Source organism: Berghia stephanieae, chromosome 6 (genome assembly GCF_034508935.2).
Source record: "Berghia stephanieae isolate SIO BIC M18660-M18661 chromosome 6, UCSD_Bste_1.3, whole genome shotgun sequence".
Taxonomy (NCBI): domain Eukaryota; kingdom Metazoa; phylum Mollusca; class Gastropoda; order Nudibranchia; family Aeolidiidae; genus Berghia; species Berghia stephanieae.
Window position 1 is genome coordinate 1,508,096 of NC_088365.1, and position 12,500 is coordinate 1,520,595.

At 35.7% G+C, this 12,500-nt stretch overlaps 2 protein-coding genes across 2 annotated transcripts in view; one reads left to right on the plus strand and one right to left on the minus strand.

Annotated features, from left to right (window-relative positions):
* The window catches only part of LOC144975945 (monoacylglycerol lipase ABHD6-like), a 45,254-nt gene extending 40,392 nt beyond the window's left edge, over nt 1–4,862 (minus strand). Inside the window, exons 1-2 of the mRNA XM_078920172.1 lie at nt 4,623–4,862; nt 972–1,122 (exon numbers count right to left, since the gene is read on the minus strand). Of these exons, the coding sequence (XP_078776298.1) occupies nt 972–1,122; nt 4,623–4,686 (215 nt within the window). The 5' untranslated portion in view covers nt 4,687–4,862. The remainder of the gene's footprint in view (nt 1–971; nt 1,123–4,622) is intronic.
* Nucleotides 4,863–5,287: 425 nt separating this feature from the next.
* Nucleotides 5,288–12,500, plus strand: part of LOC144975948 (NADH dehydrogenase [ubiquinone] 1 alpha subcomplex assembly factor 3-like) — an 11,730-nt gene continuing 4,517 nt past the window's right edge. The window contains 5 exon segments of the mRNA XM_078920174.1: nt 5,288–5,454; nt 8,053–8,179; nt 8,182–8,237; nt 11,545–11,587; nt 11,590–11,610. Of these exon segments, the coding sequence (XP_078776300.1) occupies nt 8,053–8,179; nt 8,182–8,237; nt 11,545–11,587; nt 11,590–11,610 (247 nt within the window). The 5' untranslated portion in view covers nt 5,288–5,454.

The following is a 12,500-nucleotide window of genomic DNA, read 5'->3' on the forward strand; positions in this document are numbered from 1 at the left end:
TCGAGACCTTTTGTGACCCCCTGTCCACCCAGCAGTAATTAGGGTAGCTGGGTCTGTTACATCTGGTGGAAAGTATTTTGTGATAGACTAGCATCCTATCCAAAGGATAGCAAGCAATTGATATTGTTTGTTTCACACTACAGAAACCGGGATAAACTCCGGCTCCATGGGCCTAATGGCTCTGAAGGATGACAGTAGCATGCAATCTTTTATTATCGCTCATCACCTTCCGCACAAACATTCTCATAATTAACATATGAATAAGGGCAGTTATACTTAAATATAAAGAAGAGTCTTTTTAAAGGAGATTTACAACTTGTTTTTTTTTTCCTCTCTTACCATTTTCCATTACAAGCTTCAATGATGCAATACAAAACAATGCGTCCTCCTCAATTATTGCTATATAATGCTTGAAACATTAAAGATATTTTAGGCATCTCTCATTTGTACAATATCTCCAGTCCACCAGAAATCATCTCAAACCTTGGTGGTCCTCTCAGTACTTTATGGTGAGATCATCATCTATACACTTGTAAAACAATTGATTTGTGACTAAATTCCATCATCAACCAAATATAACGAGCAAATAAAAATGGGTAGAAGCTGGTATGGAATCGAAAAAAAAAAAAAAAAATTTTTAAATGGTGTGCTTCAGAACTTAACTCACTCCTTACCAGCCATTTTCCGGATTTTCCCCAAAACTTCACACCAAACTAACACAAAGATAGATTTTTTATCACTCAAACATAATAGCAGTAAGTTCTTGCGATAAATAATATCTTTAGTAAAACATGCTATACAACACACTGTTCATTTTCTTAAAGTTATATGATGCGCAAAAGAAATTTGAATAAGAAAAATATTGGTTGCATCGTAATAAAAGTGACAAATTTCCTATATAGTTGGTAAGGAGAGGGATAAAGAAATGAATGGGTTGAGTTGAGAACAGCTTTCATTTATCATTCACTTACTTAAAGTAAGCCTGCAGTATGAGCCATGGCTTAGTAAAGTAGATGTAGAGACTCATCACTGTGGTCAATGTGGCAATGGCAAAAGTGGCTGGCTGCAAGATGGATAATTCCATCAAAACATTCAAGTCAAGAAGAGAATCCATTTGGACCGCTGTGATAAAAAAAAAGGTATAGTATTAGTAAATTTAAAGGAGAATAAAAATAACAATAAAATGTGACATTGATGATCGAGTTGTTGGATACCACGACTTTTTATTTCTACAACGACACAATCTAACTCTGTGGCTGAGAAAATGAAATGCTACTCTAATTCATAGAGAATCATCATTCCACCACAAATGTAGACCATCAAATCAATCAAGTTTCATCAAAAATTATTTCCAATATTCTAATTTGATTTAAAATATGCCAAAAAAGCAATTCACTTCTCACTTGGATTATTTTAAGTGTGAAGTGAAAAGGTTTGTTATATCTAAATGGCCAAAAGTATCTCTCTCTCTCTCTCTGTGGCATATCACTTGGACGTAGCCTCCCACACAGTCCTTCGGAAGAAGTCTCTGTCTTGTGCCCATCTGCCACATTCCGTCACGCCGTTGTTGAGCCATTCCTGTATATCCTGTTGCCATCTTCTTTGTGGTCTTCCTCTGCCTCTTTTGCCCTCTGCCATGCCCTCCAGTACATCTCTCTCTAGTGTTTCGTGTCTTTTCAGGTGCCCAAAGTAATTGAGTTTCAGCTTTTTTATCTTACTCATCAGCAGGGACTTTTTTAGTCCTAGTGTTTTCATGATGTTTGCATTGCTTTGTATTGCCAAAAGTATACAGGTTTAAAAATGTCGTAAACTTGATCTTGAAAAACTATCTAAAAGAGGATTGTCTTGATAAAAATAAAAGAAGAAAGAATGAAAATATCAGTATCAGTGGATTTATTGTAAGTTGCAGTTGAATGTGTGAATCTTTTTTTTCCATATACTGGTCGTAATTGTGTCATCAAGCAAAATAGTCAAGCACATATTTAATGTGGATAATATCTGTATTTAAAATTTAAAACTGAATATTATGGGTAATAAATGCATCCTCTACATATAGAAATGGTCTTGAAAAATTTGGTTGCGAAAAGAAGACGGAATTAAAAAAAAAAAAAAGTGGCGGAACCAGGATTTAAACCCACAACGTTAATTCTGGTAAAAGTTCCAGGGCAGACGACTAAACCATTCGGCCATGACACCCACATAGAAGTCGACGCATATTGTGTATATGTAGTAACAACTGATTAAATGTTGGCTTAATTTTATGTTTTTATAGATATTTTATTAACTTTCCTTATTTCTATGTGCATTTGGAAACATTCCATATTCTGGAATGTGGATAATTGTTTAAAAGAGCGGAGTTTCAAATATGTGTCTGGGGATAACGAATTTTCATTATCCCCAGACAGGTGTCTGGGAATAATAACAGCCTTTTACTTTTATTATTATATATTAGACTTTAGAAATGATATTGGGCAAGGACAGAGCATCACTATGGAATATTCACGTTCACTGAACGGTTCAGTTCCATGTCTTTATCTACAAAAGATGAACAACCCATCACTGCAGATTTTATTTTTAAAAAACGGTCTGTGACTCTGACGTAGATTGTGAGCTAACAAACACATTATCATTAGGCCTACATTTTTAAAATAGCTTTTTAAGCAAACCTCTTTACAATAAAATCAAAACATGAAGACAAGAAAAAGCTGCGGTTATTCAGAGTCGACTGTGAATAACTTTCTCCGGTTATTCAGAGTCGACTCTGAATAACTGTCTAGGGTTATTCAGAGTCGGGGAGTCCACTCTGAATAACTGTAGACAATTGACTCTGAATAACTGTCTACAGTTATTCAGAGTCGGGGAGTCGACTCTGAATAACTGTAGACAGTTATGAGTGATGAACTTCCAGTTACCAACCACACGGTTTTTCTGTTTGTTCACCTCTGTTTAACCCTACGGGAAAAAATCGTTTTACTTTTTCGTATTTTCTTGTCTCTTCTGTCATGGCAGTTTTTTGCATCGGTGATTTGCATTGCGGCCGCAAAATTTGCAATTTTTTGCAAATTGTCGAGATTTTGCAAAAAAAAAAAAAAAAGAAATATTTTAAAAAATAAAGTGGGGACCAGTGATGATAATCTTCCGCGGATTTCTGGGATTTTAGGATTTGTTCATAAATGTTCTGTTGTTTTTTTGTCATGTCAAACATTTTCTGCTCAGTGGTAGTTCAGGGGGGGGGGGGGGGGGGGGGGGCGGGGGAAACAATAATATGCCTTCTCTCATTTTTTGACACCTCTGCTCAGTTGCATGAATTTTGGTGACACTCCTTTATTTATGACGTTAGTCTGGACACGCTGGCGCCAAAGGTCAAAGGCAGCACAAGACACATGGTGGCCATGAATGAGAAGTTGATCGAAAGGGAAGGGGATGGAGCAAATGGGTGTAACTATTTGTCTACTTTTTAGCTGTAACATGATAATAGGGTCTACATTCATTTGACGATTTTATAAGGTTTATAAGCGTGTCTTTTTTTTCTTCCTTTTTAAGTTTTGTTTTGTTTTTGTTTGATTGTTCTGAATTTGTTAATAGAATTCATTACAACTTGTGTCTAATTATAAAACAATTTAAAAAAAAAAAAAATCAATTCATTAATTTCTCTCTCTCTCTCTCAGCCACCCTTCTATCTTCATATTATGTTTATAGATATCATTTGGTAATAGAGAGATAATAAGTTAGGCTGATCGATTTAAGAAATGATTGTTTATAAGCTAATTTAAATTTGCTTTGTTGATGCAATATGTTTTGCAATTGATTAAAGATTCTTATTTATAAGCGACTGAAGTTGAAAAATCGCCAAGTTTTAAGAATTTGGCACTAAAATTGCCAAAGTCACAATATAACCGTAGTAAACTGGTATCAAATTGAAAGAAACTCATCTCGCAAGAACTCAACTCGATAATTCGATAGGCTACTCGGCTCTAAATATCTGTACACATGGTTATCCAGGGTCGACTCTGAATAACCATCTACAGTTATCCAGAGTCGACTCTGAATAACCACTTCGAAAGAAAAACACAAGTAATTTGTAAAATTTAAGTAAAGTAGAGGTAGGTAGATATCCTATTGTAAAAAAAAAGAGGGAGACTAGATAGAAGACCAGCATTATGATCACGGACCATGATGCAGAAGAAGCGAAGTAGATACTTACTTCTATCTAGACCTAGACTAGACGGCAAGAAAATGATTAAAGTTGCGACCAGTCTCAGTCAGTCAGTAAGCAGAAGATAATGAATGTTAGTTGTCCTTAAATTATTAATATTAATAAGGAATTACATTCTATCTCTAACTAATGTAATGTAAACAACAAACATAACAATTCAATACACTTTGAATTGAGATCGAACACCGGGTCTTTAACTGCAGCCTCCAGCCCTTTGTCAACTTTACGCTTCTTTCTAACTTAGAAAGAAGCGTAAAGTTGACAAAGGGCTGGAGGCTGCAGTTAAAGACCCGGTGTTCGATCTCAATTCAAAGTGTATTGAATTGTTATGTTTGTTGTTTACATTAAATTAGTTAGAGATAGAATGTAATTCCTTATTAATATTAATAATTTAACTTATTATTACATGAATGGGAACTGGAAGTGGAAGATTGAGGCTGAGGTGTCGATGTTGAGTATCTACCGATCATAGCTTTATCATTATAGTCAAAGAGATAAAATACATCTATAAATACTAAGACTTATCCTGGAAATAAGATTTTACTATCGGTAAAAAAAACAACAGCCCAAAACAAACACCGGACACGCCTTTTAACACTTCACTATGTTGTTTTTTCTTCTTTTCTCGCCACTCGCCACTCACCTCTCTTTTTGTTGTACCTATTTCCTGTTGGCTGAGGATGAGTTAAAACTTCATAAACAAGTACTGAATATCGACTACGACACAATCGGCGATATCTCAGAATAAAATTTCAGCCCAAATCTAAACCTGAGATTTTTAAGTTAAGATTTCATGGTATCTTTGCTTATATGAAAGATTCAGAATGATTTCTTCCCCTTAATACCGCTGCCTTGCTTTAACCACGCAGTACAAAATATTCTTTAAATTTGAAGTATCACGACACTATCGATATTTTGATTACAACATTTCATCGGATGATCGCGTGTGGGGTCAAAGGTCATATTGAGTCACAATTTAGACAACAAACAAGCATGGAGCTTAAAATAGCAAATGACCTCGATATTCTTTGGAAAGGGAGGTTACTTAAAAGACGTTAAAAACGAAAGTGAAAGTGCTGCATTTCATTCCTCAACTCCTCAATGTCACTCATTATATATTGCGTTTATGCTGAAAGATCTTTCTATGTTCTTGTTTAACTATTGGTTAGCTCACACAACAAGATGTTGACCAGATATGCCCAGTCTGGTTTGCACAGAATCTGTCGCAGAGTATATCAGTATGTTACTGTTAATGATAACTTTCTTTTTGTAGCTCTTAATCATCTTAATAAACTCAAACTCTAGATAGTAGATAGCTAGAACTAGAACTCACTCTGTCTGCTGAGGCCTTCCGAAAGCTCCTACATCCCCAGTATTCTTGTTTTTATAATGTTCGGGAGGCCTTCCGAAGCTCCAAAGTTATTGATATTTTTCTAATTAAACTTTTAGTCAATTTTACAGAGATAATCTGTGATCTCTCTGTTGCCTCTCAACCAGCATCGCGCCGCGATCGGGAAATTTTTGGTTTTGCAATAGGACTGGATCCGTTTTTGTATTCAATTTCAATGAAATTGTGTCAATTATTAAATACATAGCAGCTGTTTGGTATCATTTTAAAGGTCAGATGATAAGCTTTATTTTCATAGAAACAGGTTAGAGGTAGATAAAAATTGAAAAAAAAAAATAATACTAATAATATACTATATTATAAAAATATAATATTATAATTATAAGGGTCTTGTCCAGAAAAGAATGGTTGTTGATGAATAAAATAAAGTCGTGTGCGAGTTTATCAAATTCAATGAAATGTGGCAGACATTATTATTCATCAATTAATTGTCTACAGATGTACCATACACAGTCAGGTCTCTCTAACTCTCTAATTCAGATTTCTACATTATCTGAACAGGTCGCCAGGGAACAGATTTTTTAATCTTCATTTGTAGACTTATTTTGGGAACAAGGCATTACAATATAGAAGATTTTTGTCTCTATAATCGGAACATCTCACTTACCGACACCATCTGTCTACCTACTCTCGTTCAATGCAATCAACAAGAGATTGAAATATAATCCGATCTAAAACACTCACATGCAAGTAAGTTCAGGCAGTTAAATTATTTGTCAATCCAGTCACAGGAAGACAGACTCACCTCTTAAATCAACATGGCGATACAGAAATCTCAAACTCTGTACAATTCCCCATTTAAATCCCTCTATTTTGTTAGTATTGGCAACACGAAATCTCAAACACTTTTCCTGGTCAACACAGAAATCTCAAACAAATTGGACTTTCCCTTGCGGTCCATGAATTTTTTTTTGGTGTGAATTGTTTATGTTGAACGGAAACGAAAGATGTCATTGCTCTCCCCGTAGCTCTAATTGTCAGTTAATTTGTTACACATGCATATGTGTGACATATAAATATTTATGTGTGTGTGTGTGTGCATGTGCATGCTGAACTGACGGGGGATGTTTGACCAGCATCTTACACTTACATACACTCCTACCCACTCTTACCCACACTCTATCGTTACCTCACTTTATGGTACTTAATCTGTGGTGCCAGGACATCAAATAAATGACCAGTATCATTGGAACGGAGACTAACAAGGCAGTGATTGCCTAAGGCAGTATCTGTTACGTATTAGTTAAAACGATACAAACAATTAGGGGTGGGGAAGGTGGCGTGAGAGCAATGCCCTATCGATAAGAGCGAAGAGCATGAGGGTGTTAAATGAGGAGTGATAGCGATTATAGGTACGGGATTCGAAGGTAATGATGTTGCGTGCTCCGTGTGTAATCCACAATGCGATATCTGGCTTTGTCTTTTTATCAAGCATGCGCAGTGAGAATTGTCATTCTATTTCTGTAAGACACTAAATGCAGCACAAGTGAAAAACTCTCTTCATAATTTTGTAAAAGATGGCAGAGAAACAGAAATTGAATTGTCTCACTATCGAATCTTGACAGAGTTCACAATAACGGAGAGTTATCATTAAAATATGACTTTTATCAAGACCACCCACATTTATCGCCTCAATTCTTCTTCATATCCTCTTTAAATTACTGAACACGGAATACTCGAAAACATGGAAATCTCGAACATATAGGCCGGTCCCGACTTCTTTGTGCTCGAGTGTATTTCTCAAACACTGGGTCTGTGAGGTCATGAACTGGGAGATGTCAATCTTTTCACCTTGATGTATGTTAGGTTGGCATATCCTATCAAGGAGACCAAAATGCTGTACTGTAATGTTTTTTCAATGTTTAATAGTGTTTTTTAATTTCCGCCAAACTATTATTATGGACAAGACTCTTTTATGACCACTGTATACATTGATTTGATAGATGATTAATTGTGGGTAAAATGAGGTCGAGCTTACTTGGATTAAGATTATTTTTAGTGTGAACAAATGTAAAATGGAAATAAGTAAATAATTGATGATCATAAATGTATCAGTGATAAGTGAAAGAAATATGTGAACTACAGTGCCAGAAAAAGCAAAGGTCTACCAAATTAATATCTGTTATTGTTTTTGACGTGACTAGTCATATGATTTGGACTCCCCTCAATTTATCCTCCACGCCTTCCTTTTGTTCTGACCCTTGTATTATAGTTAAAATTTTATTTTCACTCTATGTATTAGTGTTAGCTGGCTTATAGGCAATGACTGATGTTGTTAGAGGATGTGTAAAAAGTGTCTTTAATACTGCATGGATTGAAAAATGGCTACAAATGACCTGCTTAGGAAAGGATCAATGACATTTCTTGATGGTAATAAGCATGTTGAAAGTCAATGAAAAATGCTATGACGAAAATATTTTTTTTGCAGATGCAGTGTCCGCTTCATAAATTTGATGGAGAGGCTCACTATAAATCCCATTTGAATCTCCTGACTAAGGAAGATGATGGCCACACTTATGTCGAAGCCTACAGTCCTACCGGCTTTCGCTTATCATCTGGATGAGAATTCTGGGACCTTGTGCTCTGTTTCCAAAGACTGTCCTGCACTGGAATGTAAGTATATATTATCAGTTAATCCAATATTGTTTACAACCAGTTAATACTAGCACAGTAGTGGAGAAATATTTAAAGTTTGTATTTTCTAAAACTTCAAATGGGTCAAATTTTCCAAGAATTATTATTTCAATGTTTTATCCTTATATATATATATATATATATAATATATATTTTTATATATATATATAATATATATATATATATATATATTATATATATATATATATATATATATATTATTATATATATTATATATATAATGTAAATTTTCACTCACATTTTTTTGCCGAGACGACTCGTTTCTGTGTTCCTTACACTTCCTCAGTCGGCATAATCCATTTGCAATGTCCGTAGAAAACTCCAAACTAAAGTTGTTTCGCTGTGTAGTGATGATTAGTTTTGATGTGTGTTGTGATGTGCTCTCATATTTATATTATGAGTGTGTGTGTGTGTATGTGTGTGTGTGTGCGTGTAGGGTGTGTTGTGTGTTGTGTGTACATGTGTGTGTGATATTGTAGTGGAATGTGGTTGCGGCGGGGGGGGGGGGGGGGGGGAGGGAAGAGGGGGAGGAGGGGGTATAATGGGGTCGGGAGGGGGGAAAGGGGGGGGGGGGGGGTTTATTTGGCCTTTTGCGTTTTGAGCTTGGATTTGTTAGAGTGTCTGCACATTGTCATCAGTTCAGATCTTTTGTTTAAGGTGCTATTGTTTCTGTGGTTGTGTAGTAAAATCTCCAGTTTCTCTGTCAGGCATAAATTGCATTTTCTAGCACCGCATCTGTAGGGGCTGCTTTGCTTGACGACTCCCAGGTTATTGTTGGTGTTTTTGTGTGTTTTATTTGTTCCCAATAGTGCATTGCTAATTTGGTGCTTTTTGCTTTGCTTTTGTGTGTTATGGAGGCTTTGTGGTTGTTGTATCGTGTTTTGAATGGGGGTTCTGTGCTGCCGATGTATTGTGCTGCGGTGTTATCAGTGGTTATGGTGGCTTTGTAGACTATGGCGCTGTTTTGGCAGTTTCCTTTAAGAGGGCAATTGTCTTTCTTTCTGCAGTTACAGTTGTCTTTATTTGTATTGATGTTGTTGGGTTCGGATTGATTTGTCTGTTGTGGTTGGTAATGATCTGTTTCATGTTTTGTGCACAGCTGTAGCTTATCTTGACGTTGTTTCTGTTGATTATTTTGTGCAGACGGTGGTTCTTCGGGAAGTGCTTATCGATGAGTGCAAAGAACTGCTTGCCGATATTTGAAGTGAGTGCGTTGTTGAACGGCGGGTTGAACCATATTATATTCCTTTTTCTGTTTTGTTTTGGGGTTGTGGCGTGTGTTAAATTTTTGTATTTCAGTGTTGAGGTGTGTCGCTCTGTTTGAGTGCCATTTCGTAGTCTTGTTTTGTTTGTTGAATATGTTTTCATTTGAAGAGAGGTTGTTTAGCCGTTGTTCTATCATGGTGGGTATTTGTTTTATTATCGTAAGTGGGTGGTTGGAGTGTTTGTGGACGTACAATGGGGCGCTGTTGGGTTTCTTGTATGGTCTATAGTGTTAGTTTTGAGGCAGAGGGTTGTGTCCAGGAAATCGACTTGGTGTAGGTCACTTTCTAATGTGATTTTGAGGTCGAGAAAAAAGGCCAATTTGATGTCACCATGGGTGCATACGACGGAGCAGACGTGTGCGAACTAGTGGGCCTCTACATCACACACCAGATCAAGAACCAACTGCCTAACATAAACTTCGGCCTCTACAGGGACGACGGACTAGGAACAACACCACAACATCAAAATCCAACATTGAAAGAATGAAGAAAAAACTCATAAAATTATTCAAGGATCTCGACCTCAAAATCACACTAGAAAGTAACCTACACCAAGTCGATTTCCTGGACACAACCCTCTGCCTCAAAACTAACACGTATAGACCATACAAGAAACCCAACAGCGCCCCATTGTACGTCCACAAACACTCCAACCACCACCTACGATAAAGCCTCCATAACACACGAAAGCAAACAAAAAGCACCAAATTAGCAATGCACTATTGGGAACAAATAAACACACAAAAACACCAACAATAACCTGGGAGGTCGTCAAGCAAAGCAGCCCTAGAGATGCGGTGCTAGAAAATGCAATTTATGCCTGACAGAGAAACTGGAGATTTTACTACACAACCACAGAAACAATAGCACCTTAAAAAAAAGATCTGAACTGATGATAATGTGCAGACACTCTAACAAATTCAAGCTCAAAACGCAAAGGCCAAATAACCTCCCCCCCCCCTTTCCTCCCCCCCCCCACCCCCCCCCTTCCCCCCCCCCCTTCCGACCCCATTATACCCCTCCTCCCCCTCTTCCCTCCCCCCCCCACCCCGCCGCCGCAACCACATTCCACTACAATATCACACACACATGTACACAACCTACAACGCACTACACACATACACACATACACACACACACACACACACACACACTCATAATATAAACATGAGAGCACATCACAATACACATCAAAACTAATCACCACTACACAGCGAAACAACTTTAGTTTGAAGTTTTCTACGGACATTGCAAATGGATTATGCCGACTGAGGAAGTGTAAGGAACACAGAAACAAGTCGTCTCGGCAAAAAATGTGAGTGAAAATTTACATTATATATTAGCTCTAACCACCATTATCGAGCACTTTCGTACCTACAAGTACCCACCAAACTCATAAATATATATATATATTATATATATATATATATATATATATATTATATATATATATATTATATATATATAAATTTATATATATATATATATATATATATATTATATATATATATATATTATATATATTATATATTATATTATAATTTAATAAAAATATGTGAATATCAAATACAGAAGCAGGTAATAATTGGAATGCTGCTAAATAGGAACTGTCTGTATGTAACAATTTATTGTTCTAATTCAATTTTCTTGCTTGATTAGAATACCCACACCAATTTATAGAAACTATTTCAGAGCTTCAACAAACCTTGTTGATTTTCTTTTTCCCAATAATTAATCAAAAACAAATATTGCCCCTATTAAGGTTTATCAATGATTTATAATTTATATTTTTTCCTGTGTTATTAAACATTATGTAATAGCACTCTTCTTTAATATTCTCTTGTGGGATCTACTGAATTGTTTCTTGTCCTGTTTTTCAATTGTCATTTTAACGTCATTATATTTCGTGTTTAATTCTGCTTCAATTGTTTTTTAGCACATTATATTTCTGTTTAATGCAATTAATATTTAGATATGATAATTTGAATTTTTTTTTTCAGGTCGCCTCATCTGCCAAAATAACGCCAGAATCTTTGTCACTTTTTCTATGCTGGAACCCAAGCCTGGTGAGTTATCAATGTATTGGAACAGACTTTGTATACTGTCACCAAGATGGTATTTGCCTTAGTCATATTAATATTTACCATTTTTATTTCTTAAAGCTGTTAATTAGTTTTAGCAAGTTCAAATTAAAAAAAAAAAAAGAAGAAAAAAACTCATTAAAAAAATGTTATTTTAATATGTTGATCAGATCTAAAGGAAAAGAAAAGCAAAAACATTTTTATATTACAATACAGTTTATTGACTTTTTTCATTCATTGATTATATATTCATAATTATGAATGTGATACAAAGTAAGTTGGATAACCCATGAAAGTGATACATAAATTTAAGTGAATGAAAATTTTAAAGAGAATATTAAAAAATATGTTCAACACTTTAAATCGTCTAACTTGATCAGTCAAAGCGTTTAATATGGGACCCTTTGTAAAGCGATTTGATTACCTTTAGTGGATATTACGGTATAGAAGGAATGAAATTGTCACTCAGCTCTTTGTTTTTAGCCAGCCATTGTATGAGTAGTTCTCACTAAATTGCATTAGTCAGACAATTAACGTTGTATTGGAAATGATGTTGAATATCTATAGAATATAGACATGAGTTATATGCTGGAGCTGAGATAGTGAGAGTTAAGTGAGAGGTAGGTATTTATGTAGAGGAGCTATGACTTATGACTGGATAGAGAAAGAGAGAGAGAGAGAGAGAGAGTGATGTTGGGAGGGGGGGGGGGGTGTGGAGATATAGAGCGTGAGGAGGTGGGAAAACATAACAAAGGGCTGGGTATAGAATTTCATTACTCCGCATTAATGTTTTGCTGCTTTTTTTTAATACTTTCCAAATGAAACCATAATTTTCATATCCGAACAATGATTGGTCATCGCCATAATATCATTCT